At 48.2% G+C, this 12,353-nt stretch overlaps 1 protein-coding gene and 2 long non-coding RNA genes across 3 annotated transcripts; 1 reads left to right on the top strand and 2 right to left on the bottom strand.

The window, feature by feature from the left end:
• Positions 1–816: 816 nt before the first annotated feature.
• LOC130522112 (ras-related protein Rap-2a-like) lies at positions 817–11,273 on the bottom strand. Its single transcript, XM_057026147.1, has 2 exons — positions 10,294–11,273; positions 817–2,250 (listed from the first exon to the last, which is right to left on the bottom strand). Exons 1-2 carry the CDS (start codon positions 10,605–10,607, stop codon positions 2,013–2,015), a joined length of 552 nt encoding a protein of 183 aa, XP_056882127.1. The 5' UTR covers positions 10,608–11,273; the 3' UTR covers positions 817–2,012.
• On the bottom strand, positions 817–11,812 carry LOC130522114 (uncharacterized). The gene is made up of 2 exons (XR_008949557.1): positions 11,296–11,812; positions 817–1,469 (listed from the first exon to the last, which is right to left on the bottom strand). It is a non-coding gene; the product is annotated as an uncharacterized LOC130522114 (long non-coding RNA).
• On the top strand, positions 7,306–8,744 carry LOC130522113 (uncharacterized). The gene is made up of 2 exons (XR_008949556.1): positions 7,306–7,640; positions 8,007–8,744. It is a non-coding gene; the product is annotated as an uncharacterized LOC130522113 (long non-coding RNA).
• Positions 11,813–12,353: the final 541 nt, after the last annotated feature.

Raw genomic sequence — 12,353 nt, forward strand, 5'->3', positions numbered from 1 at the left:
AAAAGGAAATCTAGTTTCAGGATCATTGTTAAATAGTCAGCAAGAATATATCCGCACATATACAAAAGAATTAATAAGGATGTCCCTCCAAAATCTACCCCAATAAAATATCCTGGCTGTTCCTATATCCCCCACTAAGATATATAGAATAAAATATGAGCTCGTGTCCCCGGTTTCATCCTCTAATGGACTCTAATGGCACTCACACTTTGACAAATGTTTGTTGGATTTCTCAGAACCAGAATCAGCAGAGATGTTGGCTCTAATAGCAGCCGCAGGAAAGGCAGAACGCCAGGCCTGGGTATGCTGCCTCATGATCATAACATTATAAATCATCTGAATGCAGGATGAGATGGAGCCACTTTACTCCTAAATGACAAAGCTGAAAGGCTTCTTACAGTAAGTGTAAATCATATGACCTGCAAAGAGGCAACAGCAGGAAGAGTCATACCTCAGATGTACCTCAAACTTATGCAGAATGTGAACTAGAACTTTGGGGCTTAAAATCGTACATTTATAATTGCTAATCTAAAATAATTAAGGAGAGCACAGAAGTACAGGAACATGAACATCTATGTGTCAGGGGTCTGACCCAAATAGCCAGTTATCTGATCCTGCTGTCAAGTGTCTCCAGATTCTCACTGTTGCGCAACTTATTAGGTTAGTGGAGCGAAGACAATGTGGAAAATGTCCGCATATTAGCAAGACGTGACAATAATCACCTGGGAATTCCGCTGCACGTCTGCCCGGGAGTGCAGGGAACTCAGATCTGATCAAATGTACCGCGATGACGATCAATCACCAGGCACGACACAGTTGTGCATAAAGATTTATTTTTTTTCTTGTTGAAAATAAGTGTTTCTGACATTGAACCGCTAACATGTCTGCTGTGATTAAAGATAAATGAACACTACATTGACACCGACGTTCACGCCATACACTGAAACAAGGCATTTGTAAGCTGTAGATGTGTGTGTGGTATCGACTGGCTGATTGGCTGTTGGGTTGATTGATCTCTTTGGGTGAGATTGATTGTACTCGGTACTGTCAGCGTGACTTTGTGGACACATCCTCCGCAGTTTATGATGGAGATGGTCGAAAGGTGCACTTTCCTCTGACATTCGTTCAGTTTTTTCATTCATTCATTGTTAGATGTCAATCAGTGACGCTGCTGAACAGGGCCGCACGTACATTAGAGAGCGGGCTGGGGCCCCAGCACCATAAGGGGGCCCTTGAGGGCCTGAAATGATGGTCAACAAGGTGAAATAACCAAACTTTAGAGTGAAATAATTCTATTTTTCAGAAGATGACGAGGCCAAACTGTGAGGAAAAGATATCCCTTTAATCCCAGAATTCTGACTTTAAAGTCAAAAATGTCATTCTGCCTCCGTTTCATTTTGAAATTAAAGTAGGAATTTTCACATGATTCCAGGTTTTCTATCTTCCTTTTCCAGGTCGTGCACAGAAGTCTGTTGGTAAAAAAGAGAAACCTGATCATTGTTAAAAAAAAAACAGACGAGAAAAACAAAATAATGTACAACATATCAGTATGCTACGTATAAAACCAAAACTTTATTTAATTAAAAATGCATGAATGTTGTGTATTAGCAGTCTTGTGTCCTGGCCGGGGGAAAGGGGGGGGGGCTTGGGTCTTTGTGCGGCCCTGTTGCTACTCGACATCCTGTCGGATCGTTGGTGAATGCTCTTGCACTGTCCAAAAAGTGCAAAAAGACATAAGAACAAAGTGAGCACACTGCCGTCCCTGCTTGAGTCGATGGCTGGTTTTCCCTGAAAGATGAACCGTAATCTGAAGGGTGGCGCTAAATGTCAGAGGTCAAACGGTTTCTTTCGAGGGAAAACCCACCCTGTGCCCGAAGAGTGATGTACGCTGAAATGAGACTGTCCCGTTTTGGCTACGTCTGTCTCCCGCCCTAGTTCCCAGAATGCCGTTTGACACAGTGCAGCAGGTGGGATCGTTCCCCCCATCGCTCTTCCAGTGCAGCCGCCTGTCGCTACTGGATGCTGCAGGCGGGACAGCACGCCTTCCTCCGGTCCGGCAGGGGGCAGAAGTCCATCTGGCGAACGATCTCCGCGAACAGCTCGTCCACCATGGTCTTGCTCTTGGCCGAGGTCTCCATGAAGGGGCAGCCCCAGTCCTCGGCCAGCGCCTGGCCCTCGCTGGGGGACACTTCCCTCTCGTCCTCCAGGTCCACCTTGTTGCCCACCAGCACCACCGGAACCTGCTGGTACCTGGAACCAAAACAACGGAGAAACATGACGGAAGAGAACACCCGACCTTCCCCCCAGCTGACACGAGAGCGATTAATGATCATCTTGTTGTAATCATTTAATATCGGAGCTGGGAAATTCTAAAAAGCTAATTTTAGGAGGCTGTTGCGTTAGAAAACTGTCAGCACGAGAAAAACCACAACTGTCTCTTTTGATCGCTCCGACGCTCCATTTGTTCCTGGAATTATCGTGGATGCTTCGGCATGGTGCACACGCCCCGCGCGTAATGGCCTCTAATTCTTGCATAAAATCTCTCCACGCTGCATCTGCATTAGAGTGCACGTCTCAACGGATCAAAAGCTTTTCCCTCCCGAGTGTGGCTGAAGATTCCACCATCAATAGGAGGAAAACAGGCCGTGTGAGTAATGGTATAGGTTATTGAATAATTGAATAAAGATAATACGCTGCTTTTACATGCTTGGCACTGCACTGCTGTGCAGCTTTGCATCATTTTATGCATCATTGCATCATTTTATGTCTAAAATATAGCATCAGATGGATTTATGTTACCATTTATGATGTTTCCTCACAACAGATAAACGGTAAATTCGATTTTTTTTTTTTTTAAAACAGTTGCATCAGCTACAAGATTTTCACAGCCAGAATAAAAAAAATCCTCCTTCAAACTCGTTTTCTAAAAACTTCTGAATGCGATTTGATCGTACGCTGCCCCCTAGTGGCGAGAAGCTGTCTACAGGTTTAACACATTTCTGGCCACATTTTGCTGTTTTCTTCCCTCGAAATATTCATGTTTCTTTTCTATTAGAAGCCCGTGGAGCTACCAGTGATTTAGTTAAAGGCTCCGCTCCCACAGCAGGTAGTCCCACAAACCCTTTAATGGCCTCAGCCATTAACTCATTCCTAAGTGCATCCCAGCTTATTGATCTGCTGGTGCAGAGAAATGAGAAATTGAAATGAACTCCTATGCGCAAGCCGATGGCTGGCTGCCACAACATTCGTCCGGGAGATTAGTTGGAGTCCAGTCTCTGAGCCGAAGGTGCCACGCCGTGGAGGAAGCCAACGCAGATGCCCCCAGGTGCTGACGTGACCTCGTGCTGGACGACCCCTGTAGATTCTCTGGAATACGGTCAGAGAAAGATTCAAATGCCAGCGGCTTCCCTGCAGCTCGACATTTCATCTCTCTCTCTCTCTCTCACACACACACGCACGTGCAGCAGCATCCGACCTCAGCGGGGGGAGCATCTCGCACGGCCGGCATGTTTGGAAAGCTGGAGTCTGGAGGGTGTGAAGAGGGAGCAGGGAGAGCCCGGTGCAGCCAAATGCAGGCTGACAGCCTTTGCAGGAAAAACTCTATATATAACCCCAAACACGCAGGAAGAGCCAGCATCTCCCTGGTGGGGGGGCTGACGTCTGATCGCTTCATGCGGCATCAAGCTCTCAGCGGGGGAAGCGCACGCCACGGCCGAACCTGCGTCCAACTGATGAACATGGCAGTTAGCGTTGGAGGTTAAACGTGCACTGGCGTGCCGGAGCGGACGCTCCGTAATCCAGGATCGTTGACTCTTAAAGCTCTGTAAAAAACCAAATCCAGAACCGATTGACAAAAAGTTTCAGCCTCGACTGAAGCATGAAGGTTGTTTTGTCAGTTTGATGAGAGTTATTTAGAATATGAATATAAATTGCAGTTTAAAAGCCCAACAGTGGAAAATGGCTCCTCTTTGCATGCATTACGGGAGTTATCAGCAAAGTGGGAAAAGCCTCTCAAAGCACCAGGAGGGAATTTTGATGAGCTCAGACAATGAAAAGGAATGTTAATCAGCACTGGTTCCTTTAAAATCTCACATAAAAAACCCAACACGAAGGCTTCCCTGGTCACTGGGTCGGTAACAACTGACACGCATCCGTCTTTGAGGAGAAAAGCACGTAAAACAACAAATATCGGATTTTCCACTCAGCTGGGAAGCTTGTTGGCCTCGCTGAGGCTCCACGCTGGGCCGGATAGCGGCGCCGACTCCACCTTCCCGGCTTCACGAGCCCCACGGCGCCGACAAACAAGCGCAGCAACAACAAAGGAACATTCATCCACCTCCTCCGCGAGGGTGTGCATCCCCGCAGCCGCCGCGCTGCATCTGCTGCTAATTAACAGCCGCAGCGGCCCGTTTGTGGCCACCAGGCGGACGCTCGGCCTGGGCCGAGGAGGCCCGTCCCCGTCCCGGGGTGTTGCCCCCGGAGACCACAGCGCTGATACGGAACGGGGCAAAAACAAGACAACAAGATTTCAGTGATCCACCGATAAAAAGGCCCGGAGAGCAGATGGGAAGCATCCTCCGTCTTTTGTTATTGCTGGGAAAAGCCATGTTTCTTTCTAAAAAACACGCTTAGTAAACAAAAACAACAGGGGGAGAGAACATAAAGCTATTAAATGTGTACAAAGTCTATTAAAGCCAACGCAACAAGAATGGAACGTCAGGATGATTTTCATCTTATTACAGTGAGTTGACGTCTAAAAGGTGGGCAGTGCGTCCATTGGCACATGGTTAACTGTCCTTTGAGCGGCTCACAAACAAGGAAACGTTTGGAAAAGGCTTTGAGGCGGATTTTTAAACGCTGAAATGAAAGATCTGACAAAAACAGCAGCTCTGACACAAAGGACACGCACTCAAAATAATGAGTTTCAGCCACACGGCGCCCCCTGGTGGCCGAATCAGCTGCTAATTGCACAGACGCGAAGGTTCAGAAGCACTGGAAGTACGTTTACTCATATACACCAAGACTTTCATGTATTTCTACTTCTATATTTTCTTTCTTTGGATGTGGATTCCCGTGGCTGTACTCCACAGATGTCCCCGCTCGGCCACTCGGGTCTTCCGTGCACGCTGGACCGTGCACGCTGCATCAATCTTGTGCCGAAGGCCTGCTCTTCATCCTCTACCTCCTTATCATCACCAGGCCTCCCTCCGCAGACCATCGGTCTTTCATTCCTCACATTCTCACGTGCGCTAGCAGGGTATTTGTAGCGTTAGCTGCTGCCCTCAGGAACTTCTGCCTAATACCCAGCAGATCAAGTTTGGCGTCACATGATCTTTTTGCCCAGATGTGTTTCATGCCTTATATTTAACAAACCTTCCATTTTTCACAACAAACTACAGCAATAATCCCGTTACTGGAGCAGTTGGTTGCTTCACCCGTTTGCTGCCTGATGGCAGTAAAATCTGGAGGTCAGAGAGTTGCCCCGACACCGAGGCAGGCCTCAGGCCTCTCCTGAGATGGGTCGTTTTGCTTTCCCACTCAGCGGTGCGTGATGCTCACCTCCTGCCATTAGACACAGCATCAGTGCAGCGTGACCGTCCTTTGAACACGCTTCCTCCTCCTGGACGAGAGCAACAATAAGTCTTTACATGGAAGCAAAGGAGATTATTAGATTGCGCGGGGGGCTACGCCCAGATGTTGTTTTCGCAGATAGCGATCGAGACGGGCTTCATTAGGTCAGCCTCAGAAACTATTAACTCTTGTTTAGGGTAGCAAATGTCCGAGATGATGTGTTGCAGTCGCAACGTGTGTCAATTAGCGATAGCTACGATACCATGCGAAAGGCGCTTAATCATCACTGGAAGCTTCTAAAACGTTGGTTTTAGTTTAGGGTAGTTGCAAGACTCTTCTGTTATTAATTATAAACCTTTGATAAAAGCAACAATTCTTTCCTTTTAGAGGAAAATGCTCACAAGATAAATGTTATCTTGAGTTCTTCTCTTACTGGATAAACTCAAGCTGAAGCTAAGCTAAGATGGATGTGCAGTATATTTAGCTTGATAGCGCTACAAACATGAAACATAAACCTAAAAAGTGTACAACAATTACAGTTAATGTTCACATGACACATCTGGATTTTGTGGAGAGGCTGATGATTTAGATGTGGAGCAGTAGGATGTAGCACTGGTGCTAACTGAGCTGAGCTGCAGCTGAGCTTCACACGTCAACCCTGTTGATACTGAATCAGGTCAGAGAGCAACCAGAAGGAGATCCAGCATCTCTGCACGCTCTAGAAGATCCCTTTTTTCCCTGGAATGTTGCACTTTTACAGTGTTTGCATTTTTATCTTAGGCTAAGCTAACTGGCTGCCACCTCTCTTTAAATATTTACAGTTTTTCTCAGCATGTTGAACCATCACTCTTAATGCGTTTCCTGCTTCTCCTGCATGGACGTCAAAAGTGACGTCCTACGAGCGGAGTCGCTTCACAGCACACAGCACAGCCAGTTTCCCATGATCCCCCCCCCCCCCCCCCCAGAGCGGGCCTGCGTTAGCATTCCTGCTTTTATGAGTCCCTAATGGAGGCCTGATGTCTTCTTGGCTTCCAACCTAAAACAATCCCATTAAGTTGCGGTGAGCAGAAACACAGAACGCTGCAGTAAATCTCAGCGTGGTGCTTGTTGTTGTTGCAGCATCAGCAAGAAGTTGGATCTCCTGGAGACTGATAATGGGGAGCAGCAGCTGATGCTGTGTTTTCCTACACCTCGTGATGTCGGCGCATGCTTGAACTGACGCTGGGAGGAGGTTTGATTTATGGTCGCAGGATTACCATCGAAGGTTCGTTGGATTTGTATGGGAACCCACAGGGCTCCAGCCCAATACCATCGTGTCCAGTCAAAATTGACAGTTTTGGGGGATATTTCGTTTAAAACTAAAGTGAAAACGCATGAATTTAATTAGACGATGTTTGTCTCCCTGATTTGGGGGTGACGCCACTTCACACAAAATGGAATGACAGCGTTAAGAGGGGACTTTTATTGTTAACCATTTCCTGCTACTGTGATCTGTCAAAACTGGGTTTGGTTTTACAAAAGATGACAGTTGTTGCCATTAACAGAATTCCATATGTCAATTATAGCTTACTGAACGTATAAAACTAATAAACACCACAGTGTTTATTAGTTGAAACAGGTTGAAACAGGTTACTTGGTAATTAGCAATGCTAATCAGCGAAAGGTTTGTGTTGATTTGCTGCCATATGTTGGTGCATTTTTAATGTTTCTATAATGTACGTCAGACTAATGCAGGTGGAAGGAGACTTTTACTTTGAAATTCTTGATGTTTTTCCGGCGCGGCCTCAGAGTGCATGTGGAAGAGCGTCTCTGCAGTCATAGTCTGCGCTTCAAAAGCACAGCAGTGTGAAATAAAAGAATGAAATATTAATAGATATCCACGGGGGGGGGTGCAGGCTGCAGCGTCACTGGCCGGCGGCCGGCTGGGGCTCTACTTTCTACGTCTCTTCCTTTCAGGACTTCCCTCGTGCACTCGCCGGCGGTGACGCTCGGCCTGTGACGCCAGCACGGCGAGAGCGTTGGGTTCAGGCTGCGGAGGCGGAAGCAGCGAATCTGACTACAGCACGCAGGTTAGGTTCTAAATTCTCGTTACGCAAAGGGGTTGGTGGACGCAGCGCTTGAACGCATGGCGAGCTGCAACGGCAGTGAGTCTTGAACGCAGCAAAGAGTGGTCAGATAGAGGTAGACGGGGATTAAACCCATGACCTTCCACCTCCTGAGCTTCAGCTATTACATTTTAGCATGTTGCTAGGGACTATTTGTGGGAAAAAATTGTTTGTTTGTTAGCTTAATGGTAAAAATTTGTGACAGTATTAGTGATAATAAGTCTAAATCTGTTTTTGTAAATGATTTATATAAATACTGACGTTTCTACAGTAGCCCAGAAGGGACAAACGCCCTGAATGAAACCATAATCCTGGGCTGTTTCTCCACAGGCGTACTTTTGTGGGCCTCGGCCACCGTCAGCAGCAGCAATAGTGGAAAACACTGGGAATCCTCAAACTTTTTACTGGATTCTTAGCAGACTGACATTTCAGACAAGCTAAGCTAACCGTAGCCTGGTGGCTACCATGCAGAGCTCACTGCACTTTCAGGACATCACAGCTAACTCCACATAGAACTGAGGCTGACTTCTTATCAGTCATTGTCAGACTTCATTATCTCTGCTTTGAAGCACCAAACTAGAATCCACAAGTGAAGCCAGATGGATTTTAGCCATCTGTAAATCACGTCGGCGTCGGCTCCCAGCCCAAAAAACACCAATATTTCAAGATCTGCGTGTTTCTTTCACCCAGCTGCGGGATGAGCTCACTGGATTATTTGATTAATGGAGTGAAGTGATTAAATCCATCCAGAGTCAAGTCATGTGTGAGAGACATCAGAGGCGGCGCTGGTTCAGAGGGCTGACGCACGGCGAGCGAGCTGCGGCCCGGCTTTTATGAAGAACACGTGAAACCGGTTTGGGCCTTCGCACGAAGGAGAGGAAGAGGAGGGGAGCTGAGGGGAGGCGGCGGACAGTGGCGTGCAGGGACATTTGGGGGGCATGTGCTGAGGGAAAGGGCAGGTTTTGTGGCCTGAGGAACCATCAGCTGACTAATTACAGACACATGTTGAATGGAAACGTATATCTGGTGATGTCAGCATGTCAATAAATTCACTCTGCTGATCAGAAACTGCTGATTTATTTCTCTGGAACACACATGTTGCCTCCTGAAGCTCCAGTTCTCTCTCCTCTCTTAGAAGAAAGGAATAAGACACATCTCCTGTTGTCATTAAGTGGTCATTCTGTTGCCTGATGCAAACCTACACACACTGAAATAGCTTCACGTGTATCCCACCACTGGTTGTGTGGTGCTCACCACCTTATGTTCACTATTGCTCTTGGCTAGCCTTTACATTCTGAAGCAGGCGGACAGTCGGCTCATTTAGTTTTAGCCGTTTTGCCGCTGACTGAGACAGACGACATCACAACAGAGACACAAAAATGCAAGTTACTGATTGGGAACTAAAGGAGAAGGGGGAGAAACAAGACCCGGGACCTGGCTGCTGGGGCAGGGGAGGAGCGCTGCAAAGGCCCTGTTTGTGTCCCATCTGCATGTTCACATTGCCAATGGACGAGAGATGGCCGTGTGTGTGTGTGTGTGTGTGTGTGTTTGCACTGGAGGGGCGGGGAAGGCTTTTATTTGAGAATTGATCAATGATCATGTCAACATGTGCCACATACATAACACTTTTTTTTATTTTTAAATGAAAAGGGCACTTGGTAGAGAGGGCAAAGGGCAAAGGGCGGGACCTCGGGTCAATCTGTGCACGCCACTGGCAGCAGATGATCGCAGGAGCGCCGCGACCCTCTCCACTTTCAGGTTGAGGCCAGCTGGGAGTACTGGACCAGACAATAACGCGGAATAAGGACAGTTTTACTAGACTGAATATTTGGTTCTTTGGTTTTGGAATGATGTCACTGTTTCTGAAGTCCAGATTCAGGCAGCTTCTGTGGAAAACACAGAAAGCTTGGAATTCCTCCTGGATTCGAGCTTAAATCGGAAGTCTGACAGGGATGGTAAGCTCCAGCTGCACGGGTGGGGCGGCGTGGAGGTACATTCTGCTAAAAAAAGGTGTGACTGTATCAGAATCGTCCACAAATCTTCACATCTGACCTCCACTGATGTACGGAACCACTCCAGCGCGTCAACTGTGCAGGTTAAACCGCACACGTGATATCTGATGTGCACATTTTGACACATGATTTGGCCTGAATGCATTACTTCCAAACCAGCAACCAACGTGCATTCGACACCACGTGCACAGATCTCTGGCACCACTGATGTACGCTGATGAACCCAGACAGCAGAAGCTCGCCGGCATAACGACATCGGCATCGTTTGGATATACGAGCGCACGTTTAACACCTATAACATGATGCCACATGGATGTGGACGTCATTTAAGTCCTTAGCTCACGTTTAGGAAACACCAATGGACCCGTGCACATGGAAACAGATGCCTTGTTCACCAGTATTGCTGAACCCCCGATCAACCCCTGCCCTGATTTATACAGTAATTTAAATCTCTAAAAATAGTAATGAAGCTAACTTTTGGTAGCATGTTGCTCCTAAATCTGAGGGCCTGCAGCTGCATGATCATGTCTGTGTGTGTGTGTGTGTGTGTGTGTGTGTGTGTGTATGGGGGGGTAAACAAAATCCAAGGGTGGTGTCTCTCTCACCGTTTGACCCTGATGATCTGGTCTCTCATGGGCTTGATGTCCTGGAAACTTTGCTGGTTGACCAGGCTGTAGACCAGGATGAAGCCCTGGCCGTTCCTGATGTACAGATCCCTCATCGAGGCGAACTGCTCGGTGCCGGCCGTGTCCAGGATCTCCAGCACCGACGGAGAGGAGTCCACCTCGATCTCCTTCCTGTAGAAATCTTCGATGGTCGGGTCGTATTTCTCTATGAACGTCCCGGTGACAAACTGCACGGTGAGCGCGGACTTGCCCACCCCGCCGCTGCCCAGGACCACCACCTTATATTCCCGCATGGCGCGTCTGCGGAATCCGGCATGCAGGGACCGAGGGTTACATCAGCGGCCGGAACAGACGCATCCCCCGGTGCACAAAGAGCCGAATGAGATGCGATTCCAGGCTGCAGTGACAGGATGCTGGAGCCCTCAGACGCACGGCCCGACAACAGGAAAAACCTCTACTGAGATATTCCCACGCTATCTCGCAGGGACACGATTCCAGAGGCATCCATAATGCAATAAGGCGTCGCTGTGGTAAAAATAAGATTGGCTATTCTTAGAAACAGCTAGACTGGACATCTTTTTCTATGCGGCCGCGGACCAGAAGGCATTTCTCTGCACAGTGGGGCACAATAGAGTTAAAGGCGAAGCGTCCGTTTATGCTTCCAAAGGCGTCGGTGCTGGGAATCCACGCCTCCGAGCGCTGCGCCCGCGGATGCTGCTCGTTCTCGGAAAATATGGGGGGGCCGATCAGTGCCACGGTGGAGACCGGGAGGGTGACATGGCAGCGCCGAGGAGGCGTGTCGTGATCTCACGCCAACAGACAATTAAAGGGGGAGAAAAGCAAGAAAAACAAGCGCTTCTTCTCTCTGAGCTGCTGCTACGGTGGCCCCGCGGTGCTGCATTTACGCGCCGCACTGTCCGTTTTTATTCAATTAAAAAAATCGACCGACTGCAGGACTTGAATTATATTATTTTTAATGACCGGTAATTGATTTTCTTTTGGAGAGCACTGCTTTTCACCTGACTCTGTTAGATAGGGTCCAGTCGGAGGAGGGAGAGCCACAGTGAGGTGGTCCGGGTGGAGGTGGACACCCCGCCGCTACGGTCACACGGGTCACACGTCTCTGCAGAGACCCCCTGCAGCTCGGCTAACCCAGAACACCTCAGGGTCCCACAGGTTCCCGTTCTTTTTATTTTGGTGACGGCGACGCCCCGTCGCACCTTTATGATGTCACAGCATGAGACGGTTCTTGCTGTCTGCAGAGGGCCTGATGGAGGAGGCCCCGGTCGCGCCCACGTCCGCATGCACGCCCTGTAAATCCCGCAGACAGAGGAATCAGCGAGGATCCTCCGGTGCAGCTAACGCCATCTCAGATCCCTCTGGCTCATCCCTCATACAGCATTAGACATGCTTAGAGGCAGAATTCAGGGGCTCCACGGCACCATTGCCCCACTACTGTAATTTTAAATCAATATCACGTGTCTAAAATATGTAAACGACCCCCCCCCACTCAAACCTTTTCTATATATTTTAAAATTAATATTAAAAATACATCTATAATAATAACACTTCCAAAGAATGTGACTGTGCTTACAGCCTGTCCTGCCCTCATGCCAACCTACCCTCAGTCCCCCCCCCCCCCCCCCCCACCTACTCACACATTCTAGTGATTAAATAACACATAACCTACTCGTTCGTCGATGCTTAGTTCAACCACTGGGTTCTTGGGAACGGGAGCCATTAAAACATATTTCTGTGGATTTGCACGGGAGGAGAGTGTAGAATGGACCCACAGCTGGAGGGCTGCACGGACCTGCCAGGACCAAAACGGCTGATGAATCCATCGACTTTTTTAAAGCCAATTTTGACCACTTAGCAAAGAAAAAGGGAGAGTTTAGTGTGCGGCCTGTTGGTAACTGCTATGTATATTTTCTGTAATGTAATAATCAGATGAGTGAGGGAGCTCGGCCATTACCAGCTCCACCTTCGCCCCGTCATAACACCTCTTGGAATGGTCCACATGGTGTCTTAGCACAATC

This window comes from Takifugu flavidus, chromosome 3, assembly GCF_003711565.1.
Source record: "Takifugu flavidus isolate HTHZ2018 chromosome 3, ASM371156v2, whole genome shotgun sequence".
In the NCBI taxonomy this organism is placed as follows: domain Eukaryota; kingdom Metazoa; phylum Chordata; class Actinopteri; order Tetraodontiformes; family Tetraodontidae; genus Takifugu; species Takifugu flavidus.

Excerpts from the sequence above, each read along its gene's own strand:
- LOC130522112 (XM_057026147.1), bottom strand. The coding sequence starts at position 10,607 with ATGCGGGAATATAAGGTGGTGGTCCTGGGCAGCGGCGGGGTGGGCAAG. Across the intron at positions 2,251-10,293 it reads CAGATCATCAGGGTCAAACG|GTACCAGCAGGTTCCGGTGG; the intron begins GTGAGAGAGACA and ends TTTTGGTTCCAG.